Here is a 27,291-nt window from a genome sequence, read left to right on the forward strand (position 1 = left end):
GGGCGCGGCTCCAGGGAGGAGGCGAGGGGCACACGGGCGCCCCTCGGACACACGACGCGACGCACAGGGAGTTCGTCTCCGGCGCCTGCGTGACTCAGGCGCGTGGTCCTCGGGCTCTGCTGCCCTGCCCTGGCCCCCCAGCCTCCCACCTTCAGGAACCACCTTCCAGAACGCACTTCCAGCTGTGGCCGCGGCTCCCCCCCCCCCGCCGGGCCCCAGGCCCCCAGGCTGCCCCACCAAGTACGGCCCCGGCGGCCCCGACGGCACAAGGGCAGCCCCGCGAGGGCACCCCCCGCCCCGCAGCCGCCGCCGCCCTCAGGGAGGGGGCTTTACCTTCAGTCCTCCACAGACCAGACACACGGCAAAGAGAGCCGGAGGCGGCCCCACGCTGGGGGCGCCCGCTTCCCAGGGCTCGCCCGTGCCCGCCGGGGCCTCTGTCGCCTGTCCCTGCCGTCTGTCGCCCAGCCAGCCGGAGGGACACCCCGCCGACGGCCGGCCTCCCGAGTCCCCGGCGGCTCCATCGTCGGGGCCTCCCTGTGCCGTGGGCGGCTGGTCCCGGGGGGCCTGGCGCAGGCTGCGGGGCGTGTCGTAGTGGGGCCGCGGGGCGGCGGGCACCTGGTACTCGGCCGCCCCCGGGGGGCAGGCGCACAGGCTGAGCTCGGGCGGCCCGGCCGCCGGCAGGCTGAGCAGGGAGCCGAGCTCGTCGGCCGCGCGCCACACGTCCAGGCTGCTGCCCGCGAAGGACGAGAAGCTGCCCGAGTAGGAGGAGTGGCTGCCCGTGGCGATGCCGCTGTCCGAGGAGCTCTGGCGGCCGACCTCCTGCAGCTGCCGCGGCCGCAGCGGCTTGGGGGGCGGCCTCGAGGAGCCGGGCGCGGCCTCCCCCGGGGCCTGGGCGGCTGCCGGCCCCGGACCCTCCTGTGATGTGCCGGCCGAGGACGACGACGGCTCTGGCCACGGCGTGAGCCGACCGCTGGCGCCGACATCCGAGTGGCTGGCCTCTGAAGACGAGCTGGACAGGCTGCGGCCGTCCCCTGCGTGGAAAGTCGGGGGCGGGACGGCTGTGGGGCGGGCCGTGTGGGGTGGGCCGGGAGGCCTCGGGCGGAGCCGACGTCCTGTCCTCCACGTCCCCACCCCGCCGAGGGCCTGCGCTCACTGGTCTCCGGTTGCCACCTCGGGACGGCTCACCCACCCCCTCCCGGGACCCGCAGGCCCAGCATCACCCAGGATGGCCCCCTCGCCCACCTCCGTCCCCTCCCCACCATCCGCCTTTGGAACCAGCCGTGAGCCCCGCCTCCAAGAAGGGGGTGGCCCCGTGCACACCTGAGCCCCTGGCTCTAGGGGCCTGGACGGGGGCCACCGTCCCCACCGTGCACCGAGAGACGGGTGACCATCACAGAGGACAGAGGGCCCGCAGAGCCCCCGCTCTGGCCCAGGAGATCCCAGTGCCGACACCCCCCCCACCCCAAGCTGCCGCCTCCCCGCGAGGGGCTGCCAGCACTTTCCGCCCGTCTCCCCAGGAACTGCAGCAGCTAAGGGGCCTCTGCTCCCAAGCAGCCCGAGCCTTCTGTCTGGGCACGGACGGTGCAGCCGAGGCCTCACCCGGCCACACCCCGGTGGGTGGGAGAGAATTCAAACCCCACCCGCCAGCCAGCCGGCACCCACGGCGGCACCGTCTTCTGCAGCATCCAGGCGGAGCTTGGTGAGTGAGGGTGGCCTCGGGAGTGAGGGAGTGAATGGAGGAACAGGAGCTGGGAGTTTGGCTTAAAGGGGCAGCCCCAGCCCCAGGGCCGCAGACCCTCACTCAGGGCCCAGGCCATGGCCCTACCTCCACTGCCCGGCCGGCCAGAGTGGGAGAGGAGGCCGAGCCGCTTCTCCAGCTGCAGGGTTTCCAGGGCCTCCTGGGCCACGCGCTCCTCCACGGCGGGGCCCCCAGGGCTCGGGTCTGCAGCACAGAGGAGAGTCAGCCAGGGGGCGGCCCCAGCCCTGTCCCGACAGCATCCTTGCCACAGCCCACCCGCTGCTCAAAACGTCGTGGTGGCCCCCCCAGCGCTGTCAGGGCCATGTGGACCCTGGTCCAGGCCCACTGCCACAGCAGAGCCCCCGGGGGCCCCCGTGCCTCTCTACACCCGCACCCCAGCCCCCGGACACCAAGCTTAGGGTACCCAACCACCCCATCCAGGTCCCCGGCCACCATCCTGTGCCCCGTGCCCAAGCACAGCCCTCCAGCCACCAGCCAATGTCCCACGCTCCAAAGCGGACGGTCCTGCAGAGGGACAGCGGCGTGCCGTCCTGCTGCGGGGGGGGCAACCAAGACACTGGCCCCGGACAGACTCACAGCCCCACCACGGCCCCCCCCGAGCCCCACATCCACGACGGCAAAACGTGGGTGCAGGGACAACGCACCCCGGGCGTGGGGGACTAGACGGGAAGGCTCAGCCCCCGCCTGGGGCGGGGGGACCCCGGAACCCTAACCTCTCCCCTCCCCCTCCCCACGCCGCCTGTGTGAGGCGGGTCCTGTCTCTGGGCCTTCGTATCCGCACGGGTCTGACCGGGCAGCCGTCCACTCGAGAAGACACCCCAAAATCCCAGAGCGCTGAGGCGGCGGACCCAGCGGAGGCCACATCTCAAGGGCCCCCGAAGACCACAGGCTTCAACGTGATGCCGGCCAGGCCCAGAGAGCAGAGCCCCACCCGCCCCGTCCACACCCTCCCCGGCCCCGCCGGCCGCATGCTCATGCCGCCACCCACACCCCCGCGGAAGGCAGCAAGGCACCAGCAGAGGGCACCGCCGCACCATCCAGCAGAGCCCACCCCACGCCCAGCCCGCGCGCGGGTGTTGGGGGGCTGAGGGGCCGAGGCCGGGAGAAGGGGGGACCCGGCACATCCCCAGCCCCTGCCTCCCTGGGACGCCTGCCCGTCCCTGACCCGGCTGCGGTGCCCACGCAAAGAAGCCGCAGGTGTGAGCGCGCGGACCGTCGGCTGCCCGGCCGCAGGCCCTGGTCCCCGCGCTGGACAGGGGACGGCACTGCCTCCCCAGGGCGAGGGGTACCGGCGGTCCTGGGACCACCCCCCCGGAGGGCCTCAGTCAAGGGAAGCTGTGGTGACGAGGACCAGCCTGCGTCCCTCCCACGGCAGCTGGGCTCAGGCCTCCCCGCCGGCCCGAGCGGAGGGCAGACCTCACCTGGAGGGAGGAAGCGCCCAGGTCGCGTGGCCCTCTGGGGTCCAGCACCGTCCCCGGCCCAGGACTCCTGAAGGACGGCGCCCAGCCCCAGCCGGGGACGGCAGGGCGAAGACCAGGCCAGCTCAGGCAGCCTCGCACCCACCACCCCAACGCGCTGAGACCCTGCCTCGCGAGGTGGCTTCCAGCCCGAACGAATGTCGGCTTGGCCGGGGCCCGTCCTGACCCCTGTGACCTCGGGCCAGGCCTCTGCCCAGGTCTGGGAGGCGGGCTGGTTCAGGAGGTTTCCGGGGGTCTGGGTCTCGGGCCTCTGGGTGGTCCGCCTGGGGCAGCTGCAGTACGTGTCCCAGCCAGAAGCCACGCCTCTGAGCATCCCAGCAGCTCGGCCCCCCGTGCAGGAGGGGCTGTGAGGGTACGAGTGCCCCCAGGAGCCCGGCAGGGATCGCAGCAGCCCACCTAACCCTCCCCCCAGGCCAGGCTCCCCCCTGCCCCCACCCGCGCACGTACCTGGGAGAACCGGCCGCAGCCCAAATGGACCCTTGGTCGGGGAGATGCCACGGACGATGCAGTCGAACAGGAAGCTGATGTGCTCTCCCTCGGCCGAGGACAGGAAGAAGACCCCGGCCCCTGCGGAGGGAGGACAGGCCCTGGGGTCAGCCCGGCCGGCGCGCGGGCGGGGTGCGACCCTGCAGGGTGGGCTCGGGGCCGCCGGAGGGGGGACGCCCACAGAAGCCTGAGCACACCCGCGAGTCCTCCCCCACGGCACCGTGGTCCCGTGAGCCGTCCAGGCGGCTCGGGCCACGCGCTGGCTCCCCCAGGCCTGTGGGCACCATCCCGGCCCGGGTCCGGGCGGCACGGCGTCAGCAAGGTGGGACGGGCGGTCCTGCCGCTGGCCCCGGGCCGTCAGCCATCGCACACTCCCGGGCCGGTGTGAGGGGCCGGGGTGGCTTCCGGAGGATGACGGTCATGGGAGAGGCCGAGAAGGGCGCCCTGGCCGCCGGGACAGCCCACAGCCCCTCCCTCTGCCCCGTGCTCCTTTCAGGGGTGGAGGTGGGCGCACATCCAGGAGGGCGGCGGCGAGACCTGGTCTCCTTCCCCGGGGCTGTGGTGCCGGGGCTGCTGGCCACGCACGTGCAGCTCCACCTGCCCCGCGGACCACAGGCCCGGCCCGCCTCACAGCCCCTCCTCCCCCCTTCCCGGATGAGCTCTCGGGGTCGGGGGCACCGGAGCCCCCGGTGCGCAGCTGCAGGGCTGAGGTCCAGCCTCGGGGCTCCCACCCACAGAGGTGATAAGGAAATGTCCGCATACTGAGATACAGCAAAGTCATTCTGGCTTATACACGCGTTAACCTGAATTTGATGCTAACTACAGTAGCCTGTTTGTGGCCTATCAAACCTACACTGTACATCTGCCTTATTTTTTTAAATAAATTTATTTATTTATTTATTTATTTATTTATTGGCTGTGTTGGGTCTTCATTGCTGCACGTGGTCTTTCTCTAGTTGCAGGGAGTGGGGGCTACTCTTCCTTGAGGGGATGGGCTTCTCACTGCAGTGGCTTCTCTCGTTGCAGAGCACAGGCTCTAGGTGCACGGGCTTCCGTCGTTGTAGCATGTGGGCTCAGCAGTTGTGGCTCGTGGGCTCTAGAGCACAGGCTCAGTCATTGTGGCGCACGGGCTTCGTTGCTCCACAGCACGTGGGATCTTCCCAGACCAGGGATCGAACCCGTGTCCCCTGCATTGGCAGGTGGATTCTGAACCACTGTGCCACCAAGGAAGTCCCCATCTGCTTTAATTATAAAAGAAGAGGGCACGTTGACCAGAAGTAAAGACTGTCCATGTTGAAAACGGAGATGCAGCGCCTCCCTTCCTGGGCACGTACGCGGGTCCTCCCTCGATGCAAAGCCTCCCTCCCAGGTGTCACGGCCACACCGAAGCACTGTGTGCCTGCCCCTCTGTTCTGCTCTGTTTTGGGTTTTTTTGAAACCTTGAAGAAATGTAACCCTGACTTCTTTGATGTTGTCTGTTCTGGCAAGATAGAAGGTGCCGAGAAGCCTGCTTCCCCGGAGCCGTTTGCTCAGAGTCTGCGGGGGAGCGGGCTTCCGGGCTAGTCCTCAGTTCGGCTCAAATAAAACTCTCTTCTATTCGTATCACGGATGGCTTATTGACTATTTTCGTTGATAGAGGGGAGGCCCAGCTGGGATCCCAGCACAGGGGGCTCGGGCAGAGGGGGCACCCGGGCCCACAAGGTGCCAGGGCGGCCAGAGAGCCGGGCCGCAGCCCTGCCCGCGTGAACGGAGTCCTGTGGCCGAGTGAATGGGGACACCGGGTCACGTGGGCTGGGCGCCGCGCGGTGTCACCACACAAGAATCCCTCGTGCCGCGCCCTCCGCCCTCTGCCCAAAGAAAGGCCACCCCTCCCGGAGGAGGGCGCCGGGGCTGGGGGGGAGGCGGCAGACACAGTAAAACTGTCCTGGTCACGCTCGCCCGCAGCGAATTCCAGGGACCCGGGCCAGCCCCACACGTGGCGACACCGCCGAGCCCCGGGCGGCCACCCAGCCCACATCGGCGACACGCCTGCCCCAGAGACGAGGAGACGGAGGCCCAGGGGGGGCCCGTCCTGGCCCCACGGAGCCTCTGGCCAGAAGCAGAGCGAGGTTCTGGGGGCACCCACGAGGTGCGCTGCCCACAGGGCCAGGCGGGGCCCGAGAGCGGGGCCCTTGGCCGACGGCAGATGGGCGGGCGGGAGCCTCCCCCGGGCCCGGCCTCTAATCCCGAGCTCACGGTCAGCTGGCAGAGGCCCGGCACAGTCAGTGCCCCGACTATAAAAAACCACGTGCGGGGGGAGCAGAGCCGGCGGCATTCCGCGGGTGTCTCCTGGCGGCTCCGGGGCCTCCTGTGGGGTCTGCGCGTCTCCCAGGCCCGCCCGAGCCTCGCGACCAAAGGACAAGGCCTCCGGACCCAGCGCCGACCTCTCGCTGCCCCGTGGCTCCCCTCCCCACCCCAGGCTCTGGGGCACTGAGCTCCCTAAACATGCCCGGCTCACCTGACACACCTCCCCCGGGGACGGCCACCCCCCCAACGACACCCCCCGGTCACCTGTAACACCCCTTCTCCTGTTGAGACTCTGCTCATGTAACATGGCCTTTCCTGACCCCTGACCGTTCACCCGGTGATGCTTTCAGGGGACACCTCATCTGGGACAGACCCCGTGACCCTTTACCTCCCGTGTCTGGACACTGTCCTGGCCGCCAGGCCCCACACCTTGAGGCAGGACCACTTCTGAGCTTCCGTGGTCCCTGGTGTCTAACCCAGGGCCAGGCGCCCAGGAGACCCCCGCTCAGTGTGGATGGAAAGGGGGGGCGTGGAGGCAGCCAGGCAGCCAGTATCCCGTTTTGCCACGTTGTACAGGTGTGGTCACTGCCACGACACCCCTGCACCTTCTCTCATCCGTGTCCATGAAGCCCCTACCCCAAGGCAGGGCTGTTCCCCTCCCCTGGGGTCTGGACCACAGAAAGTGAAGAGGGATGCTCTTCAGGGTTTGGGCCCAAGGCCTTTGGGGTGGAGACCCCCACGTTCGCTCTCTTGGAAGCAGCCGCCCTGTGAGAAGCCCAGCTGTCCTGCTGGAGGGTGAGGCCCCAGAGAACTGAGGCGTCCTGGCCAACAGCCAGCACCAGGGCCCGAGGCCGTGCCTGAGGCCACCTGCCAAACACCACTGCCCGAGTGACCGCAGTCCACCACGCGGAGCAGAGAGCGCCCTGTGCAGACCGCTGACCCACAGGATCACAAGCCATGAAACAGCACCAAGTTTGGGGCATCTGTCTCGCCGCAACAAGTAACACGGGAAATTCAGCCACGAGGAGAGGGCCCCGCCGAGCAGGGGCAGCCGCCCGCGGGTCCACAGCCACCTTCTGCTCTGCACAGACACTGCAGGTCCTCAGAGGGTGTAGCAAACCTCACCGTGTGATAAATGCCATTGCTCCGGGAAAAATATCTCCAGGGGAAAAACACGGCATCCAATGCAAAGATCCACCAGCCTTGAGAAAGAAGAGCCTTCCCTCAAACGTTCAGTGAGCCCAGATTAGGGCCGATTCCCATCTGAAGTTAGCCTTTAATGTCCTGTGTCCGGACCTTTGTCACTGGACCCTATGAAGAGCTCAGTACCCAGCTCCTCAGAGAACAAGCATTCCACCCTTTGCTGACAAAGACCACACAGCGAAGTCCAGTCAAGGACAGAGTTTGAAGGCATCTAGAGGACTTCCTGCTGAGAAGGTTCCAGAAAGCTCTGTCCAGACAGCACCGATTATCAGTCAGAAAGTTGGCACAGCTAACTGAGCCCCTTCGGATATTATTTTGCACAGAGTTTCCTAATAGAGTAAAACATCTGCTAATTAAAGTTTCCTTTGCCTCTGCCCTTATTTTGGGAGAAAGAAGCAAAGTTCAATGAAATAAATTCCTTTGAAATGAAGTTTTAAATTTCACCTGATCATTTCACACCCATTAGGAGGACTACTATCTACACGACAAACAGAAACAAAACTAAAACAAAACAGGAAACAACAAGTGCTGGCGAGGATGTGGAGAAACTGGAACCCTCGTACACTGTTGGTGGGAACGGAAAACGTTACGGTCGTGTGGAAGACGGTGAGGCAGTCCCTCAAAAATTAAACAGAACCACTGTCTGATCCAGCAATTCAGCCTCTGGGCACACACCCAAAAGAATTAAAGAGTAAGGCCTCTAAGAGAAGTCTGCAGGCCCACGTTCACAGCAGCAACATCCACAATAGCGAAAATGTGGAAGCCATCCAAGTGCCCATCGGCAGATGCAGACACAAAACGTGGTCCATCCACGCCGTGGAATCTGAGTCAGCCTTCAAAAGGAAAGAGAGTCTGACACCTGCTAGGACATGGATGAACCTTGAGGATGTTCTACTGAGTGAAACGAGCTGGTCACAACGGGACAAATACTGTATGATTCCATTTATATGAGGTCCCTAGAGTCGTCCAAGTCAGAGACAGAAAGTAGAATAATGGGTGCAGGGCTGGGCAGGGAGAGGGGATGGGGAGAGAATGCTCAATGGCAACAGAGTTTGTGAAGATGAAAAGGTTCTGGGCGGTGTTCACAACAACGTGAACGGATGTGCTCACTGCCACAGAACTACACACGAAAAGTGGATTAAATGGTACATGTTTGCACTACGTGTATTTTGCCACAGTAAAAGAAAAACAAGACAAAACCCAAACAACCACTCCAGGAAGCAGGCTCTCACCCATCCTTGAACAAGCCGTCTCCCCACCCTCTCCAGCCCGGCCTCCCCATCCCCACCCGGGCAGGATGCAGCCACGCAGTGCAGGCACCTCACATCCTTGCAGCTGCTCCCGCTAAACACCGGGGGCCTGCCCCCTGCACACCGCGGGCATCTCCCATGCGGAGATGTGGGATGAGGCTCGTGGGCCATCACGTCCAGATGGTCCCCTGAGGCCACCCTGCAGGTCCCCGCAGACAGGAGGACACCAGGCCTGCTTTTCTGCCTGGGAGGAAACACACTGAAGCAAAACGCCCCAAGGAGGAATCCTGGAGTCTGCTGAGAGCTGGACAGTGTCTGAATGACCACAGCTGGTCCTGCCCCACTTAACCGCAGTGCCAGGCAGGCGCTGGGCTGGCTGGAGGCACAGCAGGACACGGAGACTGGGGCCAGCGCCTCCCCCCGCCTATGGTCAGACCTCAGCGCCACCAAGCTCAGATGGACAGAGCAGGGTAAGTCATGGACAGATCCATGCCTCAGTTTCTCCATCTATAAAATGGGGGTGTGCACACACCACGTAGGGTTGGTGTGAGGACCTAGAACCCCACGAGGTACGGGGCCCTACAGGGGGGCTCTTGGGTGACTGTCGCCCCTGGTCCCATCTCTCCCTGGCCCTGTGCAACTTCAGCCTCTCTGGACACTCAGAGTGTCACCTCCCTGGACACGCAGAGCGCCCTGAACCAGCCCCGTATGCAAATGCCACAGCGCGCTACAAAAGGGTAACGGATTCCGGGTCCAACTCCCACCTCCAGGGTGGAGGCTTCAAGGCAGAGGGCTGAAATTGACCACAAACCTGTCAGAAATGTGACAGAGGCCCCAGACCCAAAGGGGAGACGTGCTCTCCAAGCATCAGCCTGAACGGGTTCCAGATGGGGTCTCCGCACGGGCTGCACCCCCTCCCAGGACGCCTCCCCCACCCCCGCGGGCAAAGCACTGGACTGCACGGCCCAGGCCTCGCCTTCCTCCCCACCCGCCCCCGGCCGGCCCTCCCCTCCCCCTCCCCCTCCCCGCCTTGTTGGCATCACGCGTCCACGGGCCCTGCCCACCCGCGCAGCCGCGGCCCACAGCCTCCCCCTGCCTCAGCCGGACCACATCCCGAGCCTCCTCACGCCCCCGCCTCCATCCCGTCGGCACCCCAGAATCATCGCCCTCAACGCTGTCCTGCTCCGGCACCTTCCATGGCTCCCTGCTCCCCTGGGAGCACGGTGCCAGCTCTGTCCAGCTTCCCGCGCTCTCCCTAACCTGACACAGCTTCCTCCGCCAACCGCACCCCTGCCACCCGACCTGACAGGTCTCCAGCACACACTGTTCCGCCACCAGGCTGGCAGTGCTTCACGTACGTCTGGGGCACCTTTCCTCTTCCCCTACCCTCGGCGGCTGGGCCAACTCCCGACCACCCTGCGGAGGCCCCACTCAGGCTCACCTCCAGAGGGCCTCCCCGACGCCCCGGGCTGGGGTCTGTGGCCCTTCCCAGCTCCCCTCGGGCCCTGAGGACTCTAAGGTCTCGTGTCCTCTCACATAGGCTGAGTCTTCCCAGCCAGGTGCTCCCAGCTCCAACCCCTCCCCCAGGGCCGGCCACGGAGACGCCCCTGAACACGTGCCCTCCTCCCCCAGATCCCTGGGCCTCGAGACCAGGGCTCCAGCAACGCCAGCAAGACCAGCATTTGGATCACAAAGCCCCAAAGAGGCACCCGAGGGCTTCTCAGAGCTGGACAGACATAGCAGGACAGTCTCTCCTAGCTCAGCGCTACATCCTTTACTCACATAGAAACATCATTTTAAAATGCTCACTGTACCCCAAGGGGCTGAAGGACCCCCAGGAGTCGAGGCGGGGGGAGCAGCCGGCACAGACTCAGGGGCCAACCTTGGACCCCCACCTCCTGCCACCTGCTGAGTCCCTCAGCGTCCAAGGACCCCAGTCCTTGTGACCACTGCTGGCTCACGTGGATGTGGCAATGCCCTTGAAGTGCCCTTGACAGGACCTGCCAATGTAAAGAACAGGGACTTCCTCTGGGCCCCCTCATCCTAGGAACTGCCATTCATCCTTAGGCCCTGTTCAAATGCCCCCCGGCCCTCTCTAAAACGCTCCCCGGCTCCAGGCTCCGGACAGACCCTGCTCTCCTGGGTCCACCATTCTCCCAGCCGGCTGAGCCTGTTGGGGGGCAAGGGCCGCATTTCTGTGCCACCCCACCGGCGTGCCCTGCCCTGCAGCCCTAAACACACACAGCGGGCTATGCCCACCCCAGAGACAGAGAATCAGGCCAAGCTGGGGAACCTTGGGCTCCCAGACACCAAGCCCAACCCCGCTCCGAGTGAGCTGAACAGGCTGCTGTCCACGTGGAGGCCACAGAGAGGACTTGTCCACCATGTGGACCCAGAGCCACACGGAGACCCCCGCACACCTGCCGGGTCCTTGGGCACACCTGCCCCGACCCTTCCCCCATACCCACCGGGGCCCTCTCCTGACATCCAGTCACCAACGTCTCAGGGTGGGTGAGGGGGCTGGGGTCAAGGTGCTGCTCTCTGGGGTCGTCTGGGGTCGAGGGCCCAGGAGGTGCGGTTCGAGGGGGCCCGAGGGCCAGGCTGGGACTTGCCCCAGGGGAAGAGAAGAAGTTAATTGCTTACATCCAAAGCCCTCCAGGTCCTTCTGGTGACTCTAACCCACTCTGTCCGGGCTCCACAGACTCATCAAGGTCTGAATTCTAGCAGGGTCACCGCACAGGCGACCCCTGTCATGGGCTGAACGGTGGCCCCAATGGATAGGTTCACACCTGCAGCCTATGACTGTGGCCTCATTTGGAAAAGGGTCTCTGCAGGTGTGTTCAAGTGAAGGCTCTCAGACAGACCACCCTGGAGTATCGGCTGGCCTTAAATCCAACGACTGGTGTCCTACAGAGATGCCCCGTGACACCAGAGCAGAGATGGGAGGAATGCGGCCACAAGCCCTGGGACACCTGGGGCCCCCAGGAGCTGGAACGGGCAGGGAGGACGCTCCCCTGGAGCCCCGCAGAGAGCCTAGCCCGGCCCCAACCTTGACCTTGAACAGAACGGTGAAAAGAAAAATTTGTGTTGTTCTACGGCCGCGATTTGTGGTCATTTGCTACGTGGCCCCAGGACCCTAACCCACACCCCTCCTTGGACCTGAACTAGCCGCCCTCCTCCCAGGATGGCCGGGCCCTGAGAGGCCACGGGTACACCGTCCCTCCCACCCAGCCCCGCGTCGAGTCTGGTGACAGTCTAAAAACCAGCTTAAACAAGTGGAGCAGTGACAGGCTTGTCCCTGGAGGAGGACGGAGCCCAGCAGGACCTGCCGGGGGCGGAGGGTCGGGACAGGCTGGCCCAGCCCCCCGCCGACCGCACTGTGTTTAGGCACCGCTGACCGGGCAGGTTTGGCCAGGGGCCTCCAGACAGCCTGGAGGGGAGATGAAGAGGCCCAGGAGGGACTCTCTCTAGGACCAGGGTCCCTCGACGAGAGAGAGAACGTCCTGCCCGGAGCCTGCAGGTGGAGGCAGATCCAGCCCGGCTTGCGGACGGAGCTAACTCGAGGCCTCGGGCAGAGGCACCAGGGTGGCCCTGTCACAGTTCACGCCGGGAACCCAGGGGAGACCCGGCAGCTTGAGGTTCAACTCCTGCCCTCGCAAGAGGCGCTGCCCTGAAGCCTGGAATTGTTGGCAATCGGAGAAGGAGCTCACCCACCAAGAGCGGAATTTTCAGCTCGGAGGCCCCAGGGGAGACATACCCAGCCGGCTCTATTACACTGTGCCTGGGCAAAGAACACGGTCTCCAAGGAACCGGCCCTCCTGGCCTGGCCCCGCTCGAGCGCACACGCCAGGGCCAACCCAGGCCTGCACCCCAGGCCTCAGAGCAGCCACAAGGCATCCCGCCTGAGGCTCAGTGCCCGGGGAGGTCTCCGTTCCAGCCAGGATGCGGGTCTCCTCCCCTCCCCACCGCAGGGTGCCCCAAGCAGCTCCAGGGCCCCACATGGAGGAGATCACGGGAGGGAAGGGCCGCCACGTACCAAGGGTCCTGTGGCTTCCCGCTCCCGACCAGCCACCCAGGGAGGGGAACAAAGCTGACCCAGGGCCCCGCCTCCCCCTCGCCGCTGTCACCTCTAATGCACCACACACGAGGTGGCCCAGGGCTTGTCCAGCAGAGAGGACTCTAGCTGACGTCCACGCCAGCCCAGGCAGGCAGGCCAACAGCTGTGCTCACCCCTCGCTCCCGCCCAGCGACCCCAGGCAGGGAAACACGGAGGCCGAGCTGCGGTCAAGGCCCTTCAGCCTCTGGCGGCGGCCACTGGCCAGGTCTAGTGCTGCCGCACCAAACTGCCCGCCCTGCAGGCCTGCCCGCACCTCCTCCACTGCATCACCCCTTCCTGCCTCTCTTCGCATCTCCAAGCTTTTAACCTTCCCCAAGCCCAGGACCGGCGAGGATCCTAAAATTTAGTCGCTACAGACGTCACGCTGCCTCGCAGGAACTTGAACCTCACCTGCTGGTTCACCTGTTTGTTAAGCGCCTTTGCAGTTGACATCTTGTCCCCTCAAAGGCAGGGCCCTGCGGGCTGCCCGGATGGGCCGATGGAACATGGGTCCCATCAGCCTGTCCTGCCTCGCACCCCCCTTGCGGAATGAGAGGGCCCAGGTGCCCCACATCCCGCACAACCACATCCTCCGCCCAGAGACAGCCAGGCACGACCAAGGCCCTGGAGCCGGGTGGACCCCCACTGTGGCACACCCAGAGTGTGCTAGGCCCCCAGACCCTGCGGCAGGCCCTTGACATCTTAGTCCTCGCATGAGGCTGCGGGTGGTGGGGGGGGGGTGGTTAACACCCCTTTACGGGGGCGGGAAGGCAGAGAGAGGATGCCCCCAGCTCGGAGCCCTCATCCCCTTCCACACAAGGGAGGAGCTGACGGCGCCCGCTGGCCAGGGTCCCGGGCTGCATGGGGGTGGGGGTGCGCTGGCAGCCCGGGGCACGGCACCCCCCAGGCCCCCTTCCAGCCCAGCACACTGACCGTGGCCGCCGAGGCCGCCCAGCTGGTCAGCAGGAGGCCCTCGGCCGGCTGTGAGTCCGGGGTGGCCACGTCGACAGGCTCAGCCCCTCTGGAGAGAGGAGAGAAGGGACGTCGCCACCCCTCCCCACAGTGACGGCAGGTCCACAGCAGCCCCCCGCCCTGGAGAACAGCAGGCTGGGGGCACTGGAACATCCCCCACACACAGTGCTCCCCAAACTCTCTGCACGAGGGCCTGTGTGCTTCCCCCGAGCCCCCCTCACGTGGAGGCCAGCTCCCAGGGACACCACCTCAGCCCCCGGGACCCCTGCCCTTGCTGCTGGGTGTCCGGCCTGGATGTGGGGGGCTCAGGGCCAAGGGAGCTTGCATGTCCACTAAGGAGTTTCTCAGCACATCCTCAATAAACGCATCTCTTCTTCTTCTTCTTCCTCCTCCTCTTCTTCCCCTTCTTCCCCTTCTTCTCCTTCTTCTCCTTCTTCTTCTCCTTTTCTTTCTTCTTCTTCTCTTTCCTTAAATCCAATCTGCGCTGCTCTGATGCTCTGTGATCTGGGACGCAGGTCCATGACCGGCCCCCAGGTGCCCCCTGCACAGGCTTCGTGCGGGAGGGTCCCTCCTCTCAGCCTCCAAGACCCTCCTCCGACAGGAAGAGCAGAGGCGGCCGAGGGTCTGGGCTCGGCGCTAAAAGACATAACCCTGCCGTGTTCCCGAGGGGCCAGCTGCGAGCAGGAGGGCTGGCTCTGAACCACGGTCCGGCCGGGAAGCCGGGAGGTCTGGGGCTGCCCGCGGCCCAGGGTCCCCGCGGCCCACATACTTACAGTACCCACACCTGGTCCCGCCTTCAAAGATGAACCCATTGGGCACGGCCCCGTAGCGCCGGAGGTCCGACAGCTTCCACTGCCCCGCGACGGCCGGAGGGACGTCCCTGGCCACGACGAGGATGTCGTTGCAGAGGTGCAGGGTGGCCGGGCCGCTCTCCAGCTTCGTGCCTGGAGCCACGGTCACGTGGAACCTGTGCACTGAGGGTGGGGCAGGGGCGGGGGAGCAGCATCCCGGGGTCAGCTCAGAGCGCAGGGCTCCCCCCACGCGGCCCCGCCCCCAGCTGCCGCTCCCAGCGCAGCCTCCGGCCCCGTGGCGGCTGCACTCACCTCTCCCCTCATCAGGGGGCCCGCCCTGACCGCCCCTCCCCATCCTAACAAGGCTGGACTTGGCGCCGGGAGCTCCAGTAAAAGCTCACACGAGAATGCCGGCCTCAGGACTCCTATTCACAGCACGTCCTCTGAGAACCCCCGCCAAGGGCAGCTGCTGTGGTCCCATTTCAAAGACGGGGAAACAGAGGCCCAGGAGGCCCAGCCTCTGGTCGGTTCGTGGAGCGCCTAGGGTCTGCCTCACAGCGCAGCCTGACCGCAGGGACACTCGGGAGAGCGTGGACCCCTCCCCTCTCCAGGTAGGGGTCTCCCTGGCGCCGAGCACAACAGCATGCGCCCCGAGACCTCACCCCCCACCTCGGCTCGGCCCTGGGCCCCTGAAGACCCTCAGGAGGACCGTCATGAGCTCGTCTCTGCCCAGACCCCCACCTTGGAAGGGGGTGTACCCCGGAGTAGCCAGGCCCAAGAGTGGTCGGCAGCCTACCTGCCTGTGCCCACCAGCCTCGTGTCCAACCCAATCCAGAGGGGCCCGGTCCCAGCCCCGCCTCTGACTCCCTGAGCCCCACCCAAGCCCCTCAGTGGGGGCGGCAAGGGGCTCCTGGGCGAGCAAGCCCTGCCAGCCTGCCGTGCCCGGCCTGGGGAGGCTGGGGGTCAGCGGCCCCAACCGGGGTGATTTCGGTCAAAGCACCACGACAGGGCGCCAGCTGCCCCTGCCCCACAGCAGAAAAGGAGCCGTGCCCTGAGCCGGGGGGCGCCTGCGGGAACCCCCAACCAGAGACCTTTCTGGAAAGGTGTGGCTCTTCCCTTCTGCTCCCGCGCCCCCTCACTGAGCCGTCTACACATCCCCCAGACGAGGGGACGGGTCTAGGGGCTCCCAGAGTGGGGACGGGCCACTGCCCCCGGCAGGGCTGGGCGGGGGTGAGGTGAGCGAGGCCCTTACCTGGGGCACAAAATAATGGCCAAGGTCAGCGATATTTTAATGATTATTTAAACAACAAAAATTAATGCAAAACGTCCACGGGGAGCAAAATATCAAACGTTTCAATAGAGACCAGGCTGGTCGCGGCACTGGGACGTGCGAGGACAGGGACGTGCGAGGACAGGGACGTGTGAGGACAGGGACGTGCGAGGACAGGGACGTGCGAGGGCAGCTTGGAGCCCAGCTTCACTTTAAATCCTGACACGTTGTTTACCATGGGCTCTTGGCTTTAATGTTGAATTTTTTAAATACTGTGTTAAAATATCACGGGTTGCGAGTTACATGAGGACTTTGGGATTGACATATACGCACCACCGTATATAAAATAGGTCAACAACAAGGACCTGCTGAATAGCACGGGGAACTCTACTCAGCATCTCGTAATAACCTGCGATGGAAAAGGATCTGAGAAAGAATACACATGTATGTGTGCAACGGAATCACTTTGCTGCACACCTGACACTAGCACAACATTGTGAATTAACTATACTCTGGTTCTCAAAAACACTGTTTTAAACATCAGGGGGTTTGATGCCTCTGCTCACACAGCCGGGTGGGCGGCGGGGCTGAGAGGTGGGCTGGGTCCCCCCCGTCTCCCGAGAGCACCGCCCGCACCCCGCGCCCCGCCACGCAGGACACACGGGGGACGGCGCCCCGATGTCACTCCTCTCCCCGCCAGCGCTGGGCTCGGCCGCCCGCTGAGGAGCGCTTTGCAAGGTCACTCAGCTCAGCCGGCCCGCTGGGGATCAAGGCTCTCGTTCAAGTGAACGGGGTCAAGTGCGTGGGGCCGAGCGGAGGGTCCCCCAGCCCCCTGCCCCGATCGCGGCCGAGAGGAGGGCGCTCAGCAGGCTCGGGGCGCCGTGCCCTGGCACGGCGTCCCGGCCTCCGCGGCCCGCCGGTGAGGCCCACGGGACACTTCAGGTCGGAGGCCGCCCCCTCGGTCCCCCGCGCCAGCAACACTCACCCTCACCCAGCGCGTAGCGGATGCGGGCATCCCAGGCGCACATGGCCTCGCGGCTGTCGAAGCCCAGCATGACGGCCTGCGACAGGCAGACGATGGCCAGCGTGTGGGCCAGGCCCTCGTAGGGCAGGCCGGGCTCCAGGCCGCAGATGTCCTCCAGCATGAGGCTGCTGCGCTCCCGCAGCCCCTTGGCGCGCTCCGACTTGTCCTTGTAGGCCAGCATCAGCAGGCAGTCTGCGGAGGGCGCGAGGGGCCGTCAGGGGCGCTGGCCAGTGCGGCTACCCCCGCGCACCCCAGCGTCCCCACACCCAGAGAGTCCAGCTCCAGGCACGGCCCCGGCAGGCCCCCGCCGCTCTGAGCCTCCTCTTCCTCGTGCGCGAAAGGGCACGTCCCCCCGCACGGCCACGGGCCACACAGCAGAAGTGGCCTCGGAACACTCCCGCCCGCCCGCCCCTGGCCCCCGGCAGGTGCGTCCACCCTGCCCCGGGCCCCGGGGCCACATTAGGCTGCAAGGGGGCAGGATGGCGTGGAGTCCGCCCCGGGGACGACGCAGGCCTCCCTCCTCAGCCCTGCGAGGGTGGATTCCCGCCTGGAAGCCAGGATAGGCCCGGAAACCCGGACCTGGATTTGCCGGTTTCCAGGGCGCGACCCGGACTCCAGCCCTGAGGCCGGGGAGGAGCACCCCTGGGCTTGTGGGGAGGAGCCCACACGCGCCTCCTCCGAGAGCCTGCAGGGGGCGCGCGTGAGTCTGTCTCAGGCTCTCGTTTCCCTCAGCAACCTGGCCGCTGGCCTCCTACCCCAGCGGCTCCCGGCGGCGAGGCGCTGGTGACCCCGCCGCGGATCAGAGGACGCGTGTCCGCCCCTCCTGAGCGCGCGGATGCCCCACCCCGGCCGCCGCCCGCTCTCTGACGAGGGTGAGGCGTCCGGGGCCTAACGTGAGCGCCTGAACACGCAGGTGTGAGACCCCCGCGCCCCGCAGGGCAGCCCCATGATCAAGCCCCCTCTTCCGGGCAGGAGAGGGCGGAGGGGCGGGCGCAGGAGGGCGCTGCGGGATGGAGCGCAGAGCTACGCTCCCCGAACCCTGGAAAAGGGGCCCTGCAGGCTCAGGCGGCAACCAGGTCCCACAGGCTTCACGAACACTCCTCTTTGCCAGCACACGCAGAACAAGGGTGGCGCTTCCCGCCTGCCCACCACGGAACCGCAGTCACAGCCCCTTCCCTGTGAAGGCAGAGGGTAGACAGCCTGTCCGGGCCACGCCCCTCGGCTGTCAGGCAGCACGGAACGCAGCCTGGGTGACTGGGCTCCCACACGCCTGTAGGTACAAGATCCAGGGATTGGGATGGGGGGAGGGGCTTCACTTCCTGTTTGAGACCCTGTCTGTACTGTTTGAAAGGCGTATGTCAGAAAACAGCAGTGACGTTCTCATTTTGAAGGAAACAAACAAAACCCCAGAACCCACAGAAACCCACCTGCCCGCCCGAGGCTTCTAGCATGTTCTCTCCCGGCACAGCTCCCTCTGGAAACTGGCGGCCCCGGCCCAGAGAGAAATGTCACCCAGGTGGCTTAAAGGGCATGTGTTGTTATGGAAACGGCTCTTGATGTGTCTGCAGAGGCCCCAGAGGTGAAAGCTTGGGGAGGCAGAGGGCACAGAAGACTCCCAATAAAGATGTGCGCGGACAGAGGAAGGCGCCATACGGGAGGGAGCCTGGCGGCCTGAGGATAGCCCCGCCACCCACACGGGCTGCTCCGCCCCCAGACACGCTGACCGCCTCCTGCCGCTCCTCTCCCCCCGGGAAGGCCGGCATCTCTCCGTGGTTTTCCGATGTAGCTGTCTGTCCCCTATCTATTTCCCGTCTCCCCACCCCCCACCCTGGAAGGTGAGCTCTTGAAGGCAGGCCCTCTTCTGCTGGAGCAGTGACAGCCCCATCACCTGGCACAGACGAGGGTGAGGACCTCCTGTCACAGGAAAGACCACTTGCGTTCGTCATGGCCTGTCCACCAAGGCAGGGCCAGACTGTCACCTCCTTTGCTCTAGGAGCTATGCTCCCAGTGATATAGTCAAGAGTGGGGTCCATAAAATTTACATGGAGTCAGACAGTAACTGTTCTCAGTTACGTAGACCACACAGTCTGTGACAACTGCTTAACTGTGGAAGCAGCCACAGACCACACATAAGTGAATGGCTGTGTTCCAATAAAACTTTATTACAGAAACAAGCTGGGTGTGGCTCCGGGCGCTGGTCTGCTGATTCGTGGTCTAGAGTCAAGTTTGCTACAAGAGTCCCTGGGTCCCCCACAGTGCCTCACGCCTCCCTTTACGCCTCCGGCCAGCAAGCGGGTCTTGCCACCCTGGCCACCTGCACTTGCAAGGCTGGTTTGGGGACCTGCGTGCAAGAGCCAACATTTGTCCCCAAGACCCTTTCCCAGGGCCCTGGCTCTATCTGAAATGCAGCTCGCATCCTACTCCTTAAGGAGGTCTGGGAATCAGCGCACACACTCACCCATCTGCAGTGGGGTGAGTGGGGGTCCCCAAAAGACAGGCCCACGTCCTGACCCCCCAAACCTGCACACATGACCTTACTTGGAGCAAAGGTCTTTGCAGATGTGAGCACGTTAAGGATCTCAGTGAGTCACCTGGGATTATCCATGTGGGCCCTAAACCTAAAGACGAGTGTCCTTATAAGAGACAGAAGAGGAGACACAGACGCACAGAGGAGAAGCCACGAGAAGACAAGGCACAGGGTGATGTGCCCATGACCCTGGGAGGCCTGGAGTCGCCAGGGGCTGGAGGAGGCAGGAAGGAGGCCCCCCAGCGCCTTCAGCAGGAGAGCGCGGCCCCACCGACACCCGGATTTTGGACTTCCAGCCTCCGGGAGCATGAGAGAGCACGTTTCTGCTGTTTTCAGGCCCCCCGTTTGCAGTAATTCATTACCACCGCGGCCCCAGGAAACTGACACGTCCAAGTCACTGATTTCGTTTTTAAATATGAACAGACAGGGTGAGGGGCATGGCTGTGTGAGGAGCTCACCCCTTCTGCCTGGTGGGAGCTGCCCGGAGTCAGGGCCCCAGTCACGGCTGGAGCAGCGGACGTCCACCCCTGCACCCAGGGCCCCGGCCCCCCGCAGAGGGCTCCATCAGCTGCGGCCGAACACGGCTCGTGGGAGGGGGCCGTGCTGGGCGCAGCGAGCGTGGGGCCCGGTGGGGCCCGGCGACGGGCAGCTGCTCCAAGCCCTCTCCCCTCCCCACCACGTCGGGCCACAGATGGATCCTATTTTTAAAACCTGTTCTGAGGCGGGTGCTGCTCAGTGAAACGCTGTTGCAGGACCAGGCACAGGACAAACGGGAATGCTCGGGTCCGGGGCCTGAGACAGAGCAGGTGGTGCCCGGGAGGGGCAGCGCACCAGTGCCCCCAGGGAGCAGTGCCACTGCTGGCCCTTTGGGCGGACACGCCGCACAAACGGCCACGGGAGCCTGCACCGGCTGGCTGGCTCCGCCGGGGACCCTCGCTGGGACCGCCCAGGGCTGCAGCCCTCTCAGGAAGCCCAGCGAGGCAGGTCTCCGGGGCGGCAGCGGAGGGAGCGCCCCCGGCCTTCTCGCCCCGCGCCAGGCCGCCCACCCACACGGCCTCTTTCTCCACGCCGGGCTGCCCCGGGCCCGGGGCGCCAAGACTCCAGGAGCAGGAGTGCAAGCTCGCGGGGCCTGGAGGCAGGGCTGGGCCTGGAGGCAGGGCTGGGCCGAGGGGGGTGGGGGGAGGGAGCTGGGGTCCTCGTGACAAAAGGAGGCATGGACGGGCGATAACAAAAGGGCCAAAGATTAAACCAAGGGGGTGCATGCACAGGCACACACTCGTGTGCACGGGCACCCCACACCCCCAATTGCACGTGCACGCGTTCCCACACCTGTGCGCACACACACGCACACCCGCAGGCCTGCACGTGCACACGCTCCACCACTGTGCCCAGGCGCCTGAGAGTTGGTTCACGCCCCACGTCTGCCTTTGGGAACCCGGCCCTCAGCGCCTGCAGCCTGTTTCCCCTCTGAGTCCCGGCCGCCACCCCCCAGCCCACCCCCTGCGGAGTCACAGCGTATAGCACAGCCCCCGCCAGGCAGGCAGAGGCCCCCGGCGAATGCCACATGCCAGCGCGCGTGGAGCGGGGCACGCAGGGACCTCGGCCTGGGGCCTGGGACAGTCCCCGTCACCATGAAGCCCTGGAGGGACCGCGCACACCGGCCTCTTCCACCGGCGGGCAGGGAGCCAGGCGTCCTGGCGCAGGAAAAGGTACATGCCCAGTGGCCCTGCCCGGGGTCCTGCTCCCCACAAAGGCTGCTGACAGACCCCCGCTGGGGCCCCTCAGAGCCCGCCCCCCCTCCTTTTCCGACCCCCACCTGGCAGCCTCCCCCACAGCCCTCGGCCCACTTCATTCTGCTCGGAAGCAGCCTGGGGAGCCAGGGGGCCCTGAGAGCGGTGAGCAGAGAGCACCCAGCCTGGCTGCGTGTGGGGAAGGGGCACAGGGTGACAGCAAAGCTCCAGGCCCCTGCAGCTGTCCAGGCCAGAGGAGCTGCTGGCCTAGGCCAGGCAGAGGAAAGGGGGCCCGAGGCTGGGCTCTGCGGTAACCATGGTGACAGCAGGAGGGGCCTTCCCTCCGCAGAACCAGCGCTGACTCACAGGACCTTGTGGGGGGGGGGAGGGCGGGCAGGCAGATGCAGGGGGTGGGGCGGGGAGGGAAAGGAAGAGGAGGGTATGCTGGATGGGGGGGATACCTGGGGAGCAGATGCGGGGGCAGGGGCAGAGGGTGGGCTTGGGGTTCTGTCCTGGACACCTGAGCCTGAGAGGCCCATCGGACACCAGGCGGCGTGCACGCAGGCAGCTGGACACGCGCGTCTGAAGATGTAAAAATAACCATGCAGTCAGTCCTGGGCACTCGGAGGCGTTTACAGCCCGGGGCTGAGAGCCTGGGGAGGGCGGCCGGGAAGAGGCAAACCTCTGGGCCTCGTGGAGGGTGGGGGAGCCGGGAGAGGAGACGGAGGTTGACACCCACCCACGGGACACAGCCGGAGGAGCGCCTGCTGGATTTAGCCCTCCGAGGTCACAGTGACCTTGGGCAGTGCCTCCAGCAGAGCGGCAGGGCAGCAGCCTGGGGGCAGCCCCAGGGCTGGCGGTGGGGGCTGCTGACCGGCCCGCCTGCCCGTGCCTCAAGCCAAAGCCAGGAGGGACCCCCTCTGACCCACAGGCCCGGGGCGGGGCGGCAAGAGCGTTCACCGTGTGCACGGGGCGCGAGGGGACTTCGCGGGCTCACACAGGCGGGCTGCCCCAAGCGCACAGGCAGCAGCAGGAGTGCCGGTGCCCCGGGCCCACCGCACGCCCACCACCCATCCAACCTCCGCAGGGACCATCTCGAGAGCCCAACTAGCACTCGTCCAGGCCACACAGTTGGTCTGAGCAGAGGCGAGACCTGAGCCCAGGGGCTCCGGTCCCTGGTTTGGAACCAGGGGCGCAGGAAGCCCTGGCCCTCCTTGTTGAGGTCTCCACAGGAACAGGAGCGCTGGCCGCCACCCACACCCTATCCTTGGGTGCCCGCCCAGCCCAGGACTGAGGTGTCACGCCCATTCCCAGGGGACACGGCTGATCCAAGGCCAGAAGCTGGGACCAGAGAAGGGACCCTCCCCATCATCCCCACCTGGGACCCCCATCCTCTTGGAATGCACCTGCTTTAGCAGAGCTGCCACAGCACGGGGGCCGGGCGGGCACAGGCTGGTGGGACAGCTCAGGCAGCTGACGGGGCAGGTGCCCTGAGGCCCCTGTTCCTGGGCAAGTGTGCAGGGCCTGGGCGTTGCTGGGCTCACAGCACCTCACCTGGCAAGTCCCACCCTGCCAGGCTGCCTGAGGGGGGATGCTGAGTCGGGGACCCTGCCCTCCAGGAGCTCAGCACCTGGACTGAGGGCGGGGAAGGACTGAGCTAACACCTCCCCATCATGGCCAGAGCAGGGGCTGACCTCCCAGCCGGCCAAGGGCCAGCAGCGGGCCAGGCAGGAGGCAACACCCAGTCATTCGTGGGCCCCCGTGCCTATAACGACCCCAAAGGCCCTGCCAGCTCCAGGACTCAGCGTCCCTCCTGGTGGCTTTTCTGGGCTGAATAAAGCCCCAGCAGCCCGCACGGGAAGTGGTGCAGCAGGGACCTCCGAGCGGCGTGCCGGGTAGCCGGCCTGGCTGCTCGAGACCCTCTGGGTGCCTTGCCTGTGGGTGGGCCGCCCCCTGCACAGGCCAGCCACGTGAGACACCCCTCCCACCATCTTAAGCCTCAACCCAGGGAGGAAGAGAGGCTGACCAGGGTCACCAGGGGTGGGCCCAGACTACCCTCCTCTCAAGGGGAGCCAGTCCAGAGAAAGAATCCAGGCACGAATCCTCTGGCCAGGACAGAGGTTGAGACCCCAAGGGGCACATTCTCACGGAAGCGTGACTGCCTTTTATAAAGACTGTCACTTCTTTCAATAAGTGGTTTTCCTTCCTTTCACCAAGTAAACGTTATTATAAGAAGAGTAAGTGGTCCTGGTTAAGGAAAGTGCAAACAGGAGAAAAGGCACAAAGTGGAGAGGGGCGCACTGTGCCCTCGCCCACCCGCAGCCACTGACACCCTCTTAACTGCTCCTTGCGGGCCCTCCCGGGAAGGACATCACAATTTTTAGAAACAAGAGTCCTGGGTTTTTCATGACAAGAAGGCAGGGCGGCCCCTCCTCTCCCCTTCCTGCAGCCAGGAGCTGGGGAGCCTGAGCGGCGAGGCCCCCAGGTACAAGGACCTGCCCCCCAATATCCGAGTCCTCCTAGGGGAGCCGGTCTTCAGGATGAGGAGGGCCAGGCGGCTGCACCCCTCACAGCCAGGCCCCCCAGCGTGCCAGAGGGGCCGGCTCATCAGCTAAGGGAGTGAGGAGGGTTAGGAGCCGCCAGCACCAGGCAGGGGGTGAGGGAGGGCTGGCGAGAGCAGGGCAGAAGGACGGCAGGGCTCAGCCTGGCAGCTCTGCCTCGGGCCAAGTACCCGCAAGAGGATGACCTGAGCATGAACGGAGCGCCACTAAGATAGCTGAGGACCCTGGGGACAGGGACTTGAGATGCAGGGCTCAAAGTGGACAGCAACCCAGAGGGGCCTGGGTGTGCCCTCCACCGCTAATCCCCCACCCCCACCCCCAGTCCCCGGGCTGAGTCCTGCCCTCCCCTCTTCTCCGCTGACCTCCCCTCCAGGCCAGCCCTAGCGCCCTCGCAGAGGAGGCTCCTCTTTCACTGGACGCTCCTGGAGCTCTACCACTGGGCTGCACGTGGCAAGACCCAGGAAAGGCTTGATGACCACCAGTCCACTTACAGACAGTCTACGGTGTCGAGGACCCACTGTAAACTCCCCTGCAGTGCAGGAGGGCCCCCCCCCCCACAGGTGTCCTCCAGGGCCGGCCAGAGCGCACCTCTCGGCTGGCTCTCCCGGATACTGACATAAAATCCACCACCAGGGGCTGCAAATCACTACCCAGCCCTCCCAAGAGGGACAAAGCCCACCATGGGGCTGCTCTCCGGGGGGGGCACCTGTCCCAGAGGCCCACACAGGCCCCGGCTCACCCACATCCCAGCGAACAACCCCCAGCCGGGAGCCAGCCCCCACCTCAGGCCACAGCCTCCCCACTCAGCGCAGCCTTCACCCGGCGCTGCCACCCTCAGCCTGGCCGGGGCCTCCATTCCCTTCCTGCTGGGGCCTGTCTGTCTCCCCAGCCCCTACCCCACCCCACCCCTACCAGGCCTCCCTGAGCTCCCCAGGACTAGGACCCCCACAGCACCAGGCCCAGGGTCGGGGCGTGAAACGTTGAGCAACTAAATGACGGGTGCACGGAGCCCAGGCCCCCTCGGAGGGGAAGCTGAGGTCCAGGCCGGCGTGAGTGTGTCCACGGCCAAAAGCAGGTCCTTGTGTCGCAGCCGTGAGGCACCCAGGCTCCGCAGAAGGGGTGAAGGAGGGGACCCAGGAGGGGCACAGGGAGGGCGCCCCACCCCCCACCCTCCCCGGGCAATGACAGACACCCCAGACGTCCCGGAAGCCTCTCTGGCAACCCGCACGTGTGAGACGGCGTGCACTCACACCCCCGGCATCCCACACAGACCCCTGGTGCTGGGCCGGCTCCAGGGCACCTGTCTCCCCAGACAGCTGCAGCCGCACAGCTCTGAGCCTCCGACGGTGTGGAATTGCCCGCTGAGGCTGAAGATGCCTGGCTCCCGGGCTCCCTGCCGGCTCCTCCCGGCTGGGGTGCTGGCTCTGGTAGGGAGCCGGGAGGGGGCCGTCCTCTCCTCCCAGAACAGATCCCCCCACGCGAGGCAGACTTCACTTTTCTCCGTTCCTACCTGGCCGCCCAGCCTCGGCTCCACCTGGGGAAGGTGGAAGGGCCTCCTGGGGTCAGCAGTGCCCAGAAGCCCCCTCGGCATTTGGATTCAATGACACAGCTCAATCCCCAGCTGGGGCGGACCTTTCTGGGATGCTCCCTGCCGCGCGATGGGGGAGGGGTCCAGAAGAGGCTCCTGCCCTTTCGCCCCTCCGGCCTCCCCCGGCCCCCCCGCAGGCCCTCCCTTCCGCCAAGGGGGTCCCCTCCCGGGGGCCTGGGGTCCGAGATGACGGCTCGGGAGCCGGGTGGCAGCGAGCGAGGGTCCCGCGTCCCAGCGTCCGAGGAAGGCGCAGGCCGAGGCCGGAGCGCTCTCCGGTTACAGCGCTCGGCCCCGGCGCCGCCGGCTATTTCGGGCGAGCTGGCCGCGCTCCGGGCCGGCCGGCCGGGCGCACCAGGCCGCCGCGCCCGCGCCCCGCGCCCGCGCCCGCGCCCCGCGCCCGCTCACCTGCCACCGGCGACGGCTTGCGCAGCACCAGCCACCTAGTCTTCCACTGCGGGGACAGAGGGGCGTGAGCGGCCGCCCGACCCCGCGCCCGCCCCGCGCCCGCCGCGCGCCCCGACCTTCTTGCCGTCCCGCAGCTTGACCTGGCCCTCCACCAGCGCCGCCTCGGTCATCTTCTGTCATGGTTCCCGCGCGCCCGCCGCGCCTCTCCCCGCCGCCCCGCGGCCGCCCAGCCCAGGGTCACTTTCAAAATAGCTCCGGGAGGGCCCGGCGCCCGCCGGCGGGGCGGGCGGGGCGGCGCGCGGGCGGGGCCGCGGGGCGCGCCCGGCAGGTCCTGCCCCCCCCCCCCCGCGCCCCGCCCCGGCGATGCGCCCCGCGGCACCTGCGGCCACCTGAGCGCCCTCCGGAGCCAGGCGCACGGCCGGGGGGCTCGGACACCGGGCTCGGGCGCTGCTCGCCCCAGCGGGGGTGGGTGGGGGAGGGGACCTCCCTTCCGAAGGCCAAGGAAACAACCGAGGGAAAGAGGGCATCCGCGCGGCCAAGCGCTTGTCCCGATTTTAAAGAGTGCCTTCAACCGAGCTGGCTTCACCCTCTGGCACCTGTCCCTCCCACCACCCCTGTCACCAGACACCACTGACCGCAGGCTGACTGTGGGTGGACGCTGGCCAAGACATTGCCCCGCCCCCCCAGGCCTCCAGCCCCCTCTCTGCCCCCCACCCAGGCCACCCCCACTCCCCAGGCAGGGCGGTGGAGCGGGGTTCATTCACATCCTCTGGCGGCAGGGACCCCAGTTCAGGTTGCTGCCGGGTGGTGAATGGGACCACGGTGCCTGGTCTCCGTGTCTGGTTCCACCCCCCAGGGACTGAGACCCGTCCCTCCGGGCGAGGGTGGCATGGAGGACCTGTGCTGCTCCGTAAAAGCCCCCTGCGAGCCCCCTTGGCAGCGGGGGGAGCTCTGAGCTTCTGGCTTTCCCTCCTCCCCCCCCCCGCACCCCAGAGTTCCAGTCCAGCTGCCAGGGTTCTTTGGGAGCCCAGGTGGTCGGGGTACCTGGCAGCTCCACATCTCAGACATCAGCCTGAGATCATCTCTAAGATGACCTCTGACCCTCATGCCGTCAGGAGCATCCAGCGAGGTGATGGGCCAGCGGCAGAGGTGGGGGCAGCCCTCTAGAAGAGCTGGGAGAAGCAACGCGCCCCACCCTAAAGGGGCTGCCGTTCTGGCCGGGAGGAGAGGGAAGGGCTCAGCGGTGTCCTGTCACCCTGAAATCCGCACGGGTGGGAACGAGGATGTGCATCTTCGTCCCGTCCAGGTCTTGCCTCTCACGGAGGAGGAACTAAGCCCTGAGAGCTGCGGGCGCCGCCAGGACGGACCCACGTCGGCGGAGCCCTGGGCGGGGCGTGGGAGCCACGGGGGCAGGCAGAGCCCTGCGCTGGAGTCCCGGCCCCGCAGCCACCATGCTGGGCACAGAGACGGCCAGGTCCATCCTCTCCCCTCCCCACCATCCCTGTGGAGCTGAGAAGGCAGGTCCCCCGTGGGCGACAAGCTTGATTAAGATGCAGAGCAGGGTCACACCAGGCCCAGGAAGCAGCTCTGGGTCCCCTCCTCCAGCACCACCTCCAGCGGCACCTGTGCAGCCACCCGCCGCCTGCTGCAGAGCAGTTGCCTGACTACAGAGCCCCATTCATGCTCCCCACACGTCTCTGGCCCCCAGAGGCTGGCCCAGGGCAGCCAGCGTGGAGCCGGGTGGCGCTGGGGGCTGTGGCCACCGACACATCCGCGGCCCCGGGCGCCTGGCACTCGGTCATCCCTGCAGGGAGGGGCCGTGCCTTGCCGCATTCCCGAGCGCTGGACCCAACCCAGGCTCCTGC

General features: G+C 66.2%; 1 protein-coding gene across 2 annotated transcripts; it reads right to left on the reverse strand.

Annotated features, from left to right (window-relative positions):
* Positions 1–315: 315 nt before the first annotated feature.
* DOK7 (docking protein 7) lies at positions 316–25,596 on the reverse strand. 2 transcript variants are annotated; one of them, XM_057705904.1, is made up of 7 exons: positions 25,543–25,596; positions 25,427–25,472; positions 16,577–16,807; positions 14,304–14,504; positions 3,685–3,804; positions 1,826–1,942; positions 316–1,031 (listed from the first exon to the last, which is right to left on the reverse strand). In XM_057705904.1, exons 1-7 carry the CDS (start codon positions 25,594–25,596, stop codon positions 316–318), a joined length of 1,485 nt encoding a protein of 494 aa, XP_057561887.1. The 2 variants fall into 2 exon arrangements, with proteins under 2 accessions (XP_057561887.1, XP_057561888.1); XM_057705905.1 differs by lacking the exon at positions 316–1,031 and having other exon boundaries at positions 1,822–1,942; positions 14,315–14,504.
* Between the last annotated feature and the right edge of the window lie 1,695 nt (positions 25,597–27,291).

Source organism: Hippopotamus amphibius, chromosome 13 (assembly GCF_030028045.1).
Source record: "Hippopotamus amphibius kiboko isolate mHipAmp2 chromosome 13, mHipAmp2.hap2, whole genome shotgun sequence".
In the NCBI taxonomy this organism is placed as follows: domain Eukaryota; kingdom Metazoa; phylum Chordata; class Mammalia; order Artiodactyla; family Hippopotamidae; genus Hippopotamus; species Hippopotamus amphibius.

What these genes read in the sequence shown, in the direction of transcription:
- DOK7 (XM_057705904.1), bottom strand. Translation starts at nt 25,596, where the DNA reads ATGACCGAGGCGGCGCTGGTGGAGGGCCAGGTCAAGCTGCGGGACGGC. An exon ending in CCGCTACGCGCTGGGTGAGG is followed by an intron (nt 14,505 to 16,576) that starts GTGAGTGTTGCT and finishes CCCCACCCTCAG; the next exon opens with TGCACAGGTTCCACGTGACC. An exon ending in CGGGACCAGGTGTGGGTACT is followed by an intron (nt 3,805 to 14,303) that starts GTAAGTATGTGG and finishes CTCCCTCCGCAG; the next exon opens with GGGCCGGGGTCTTCTTCCTG.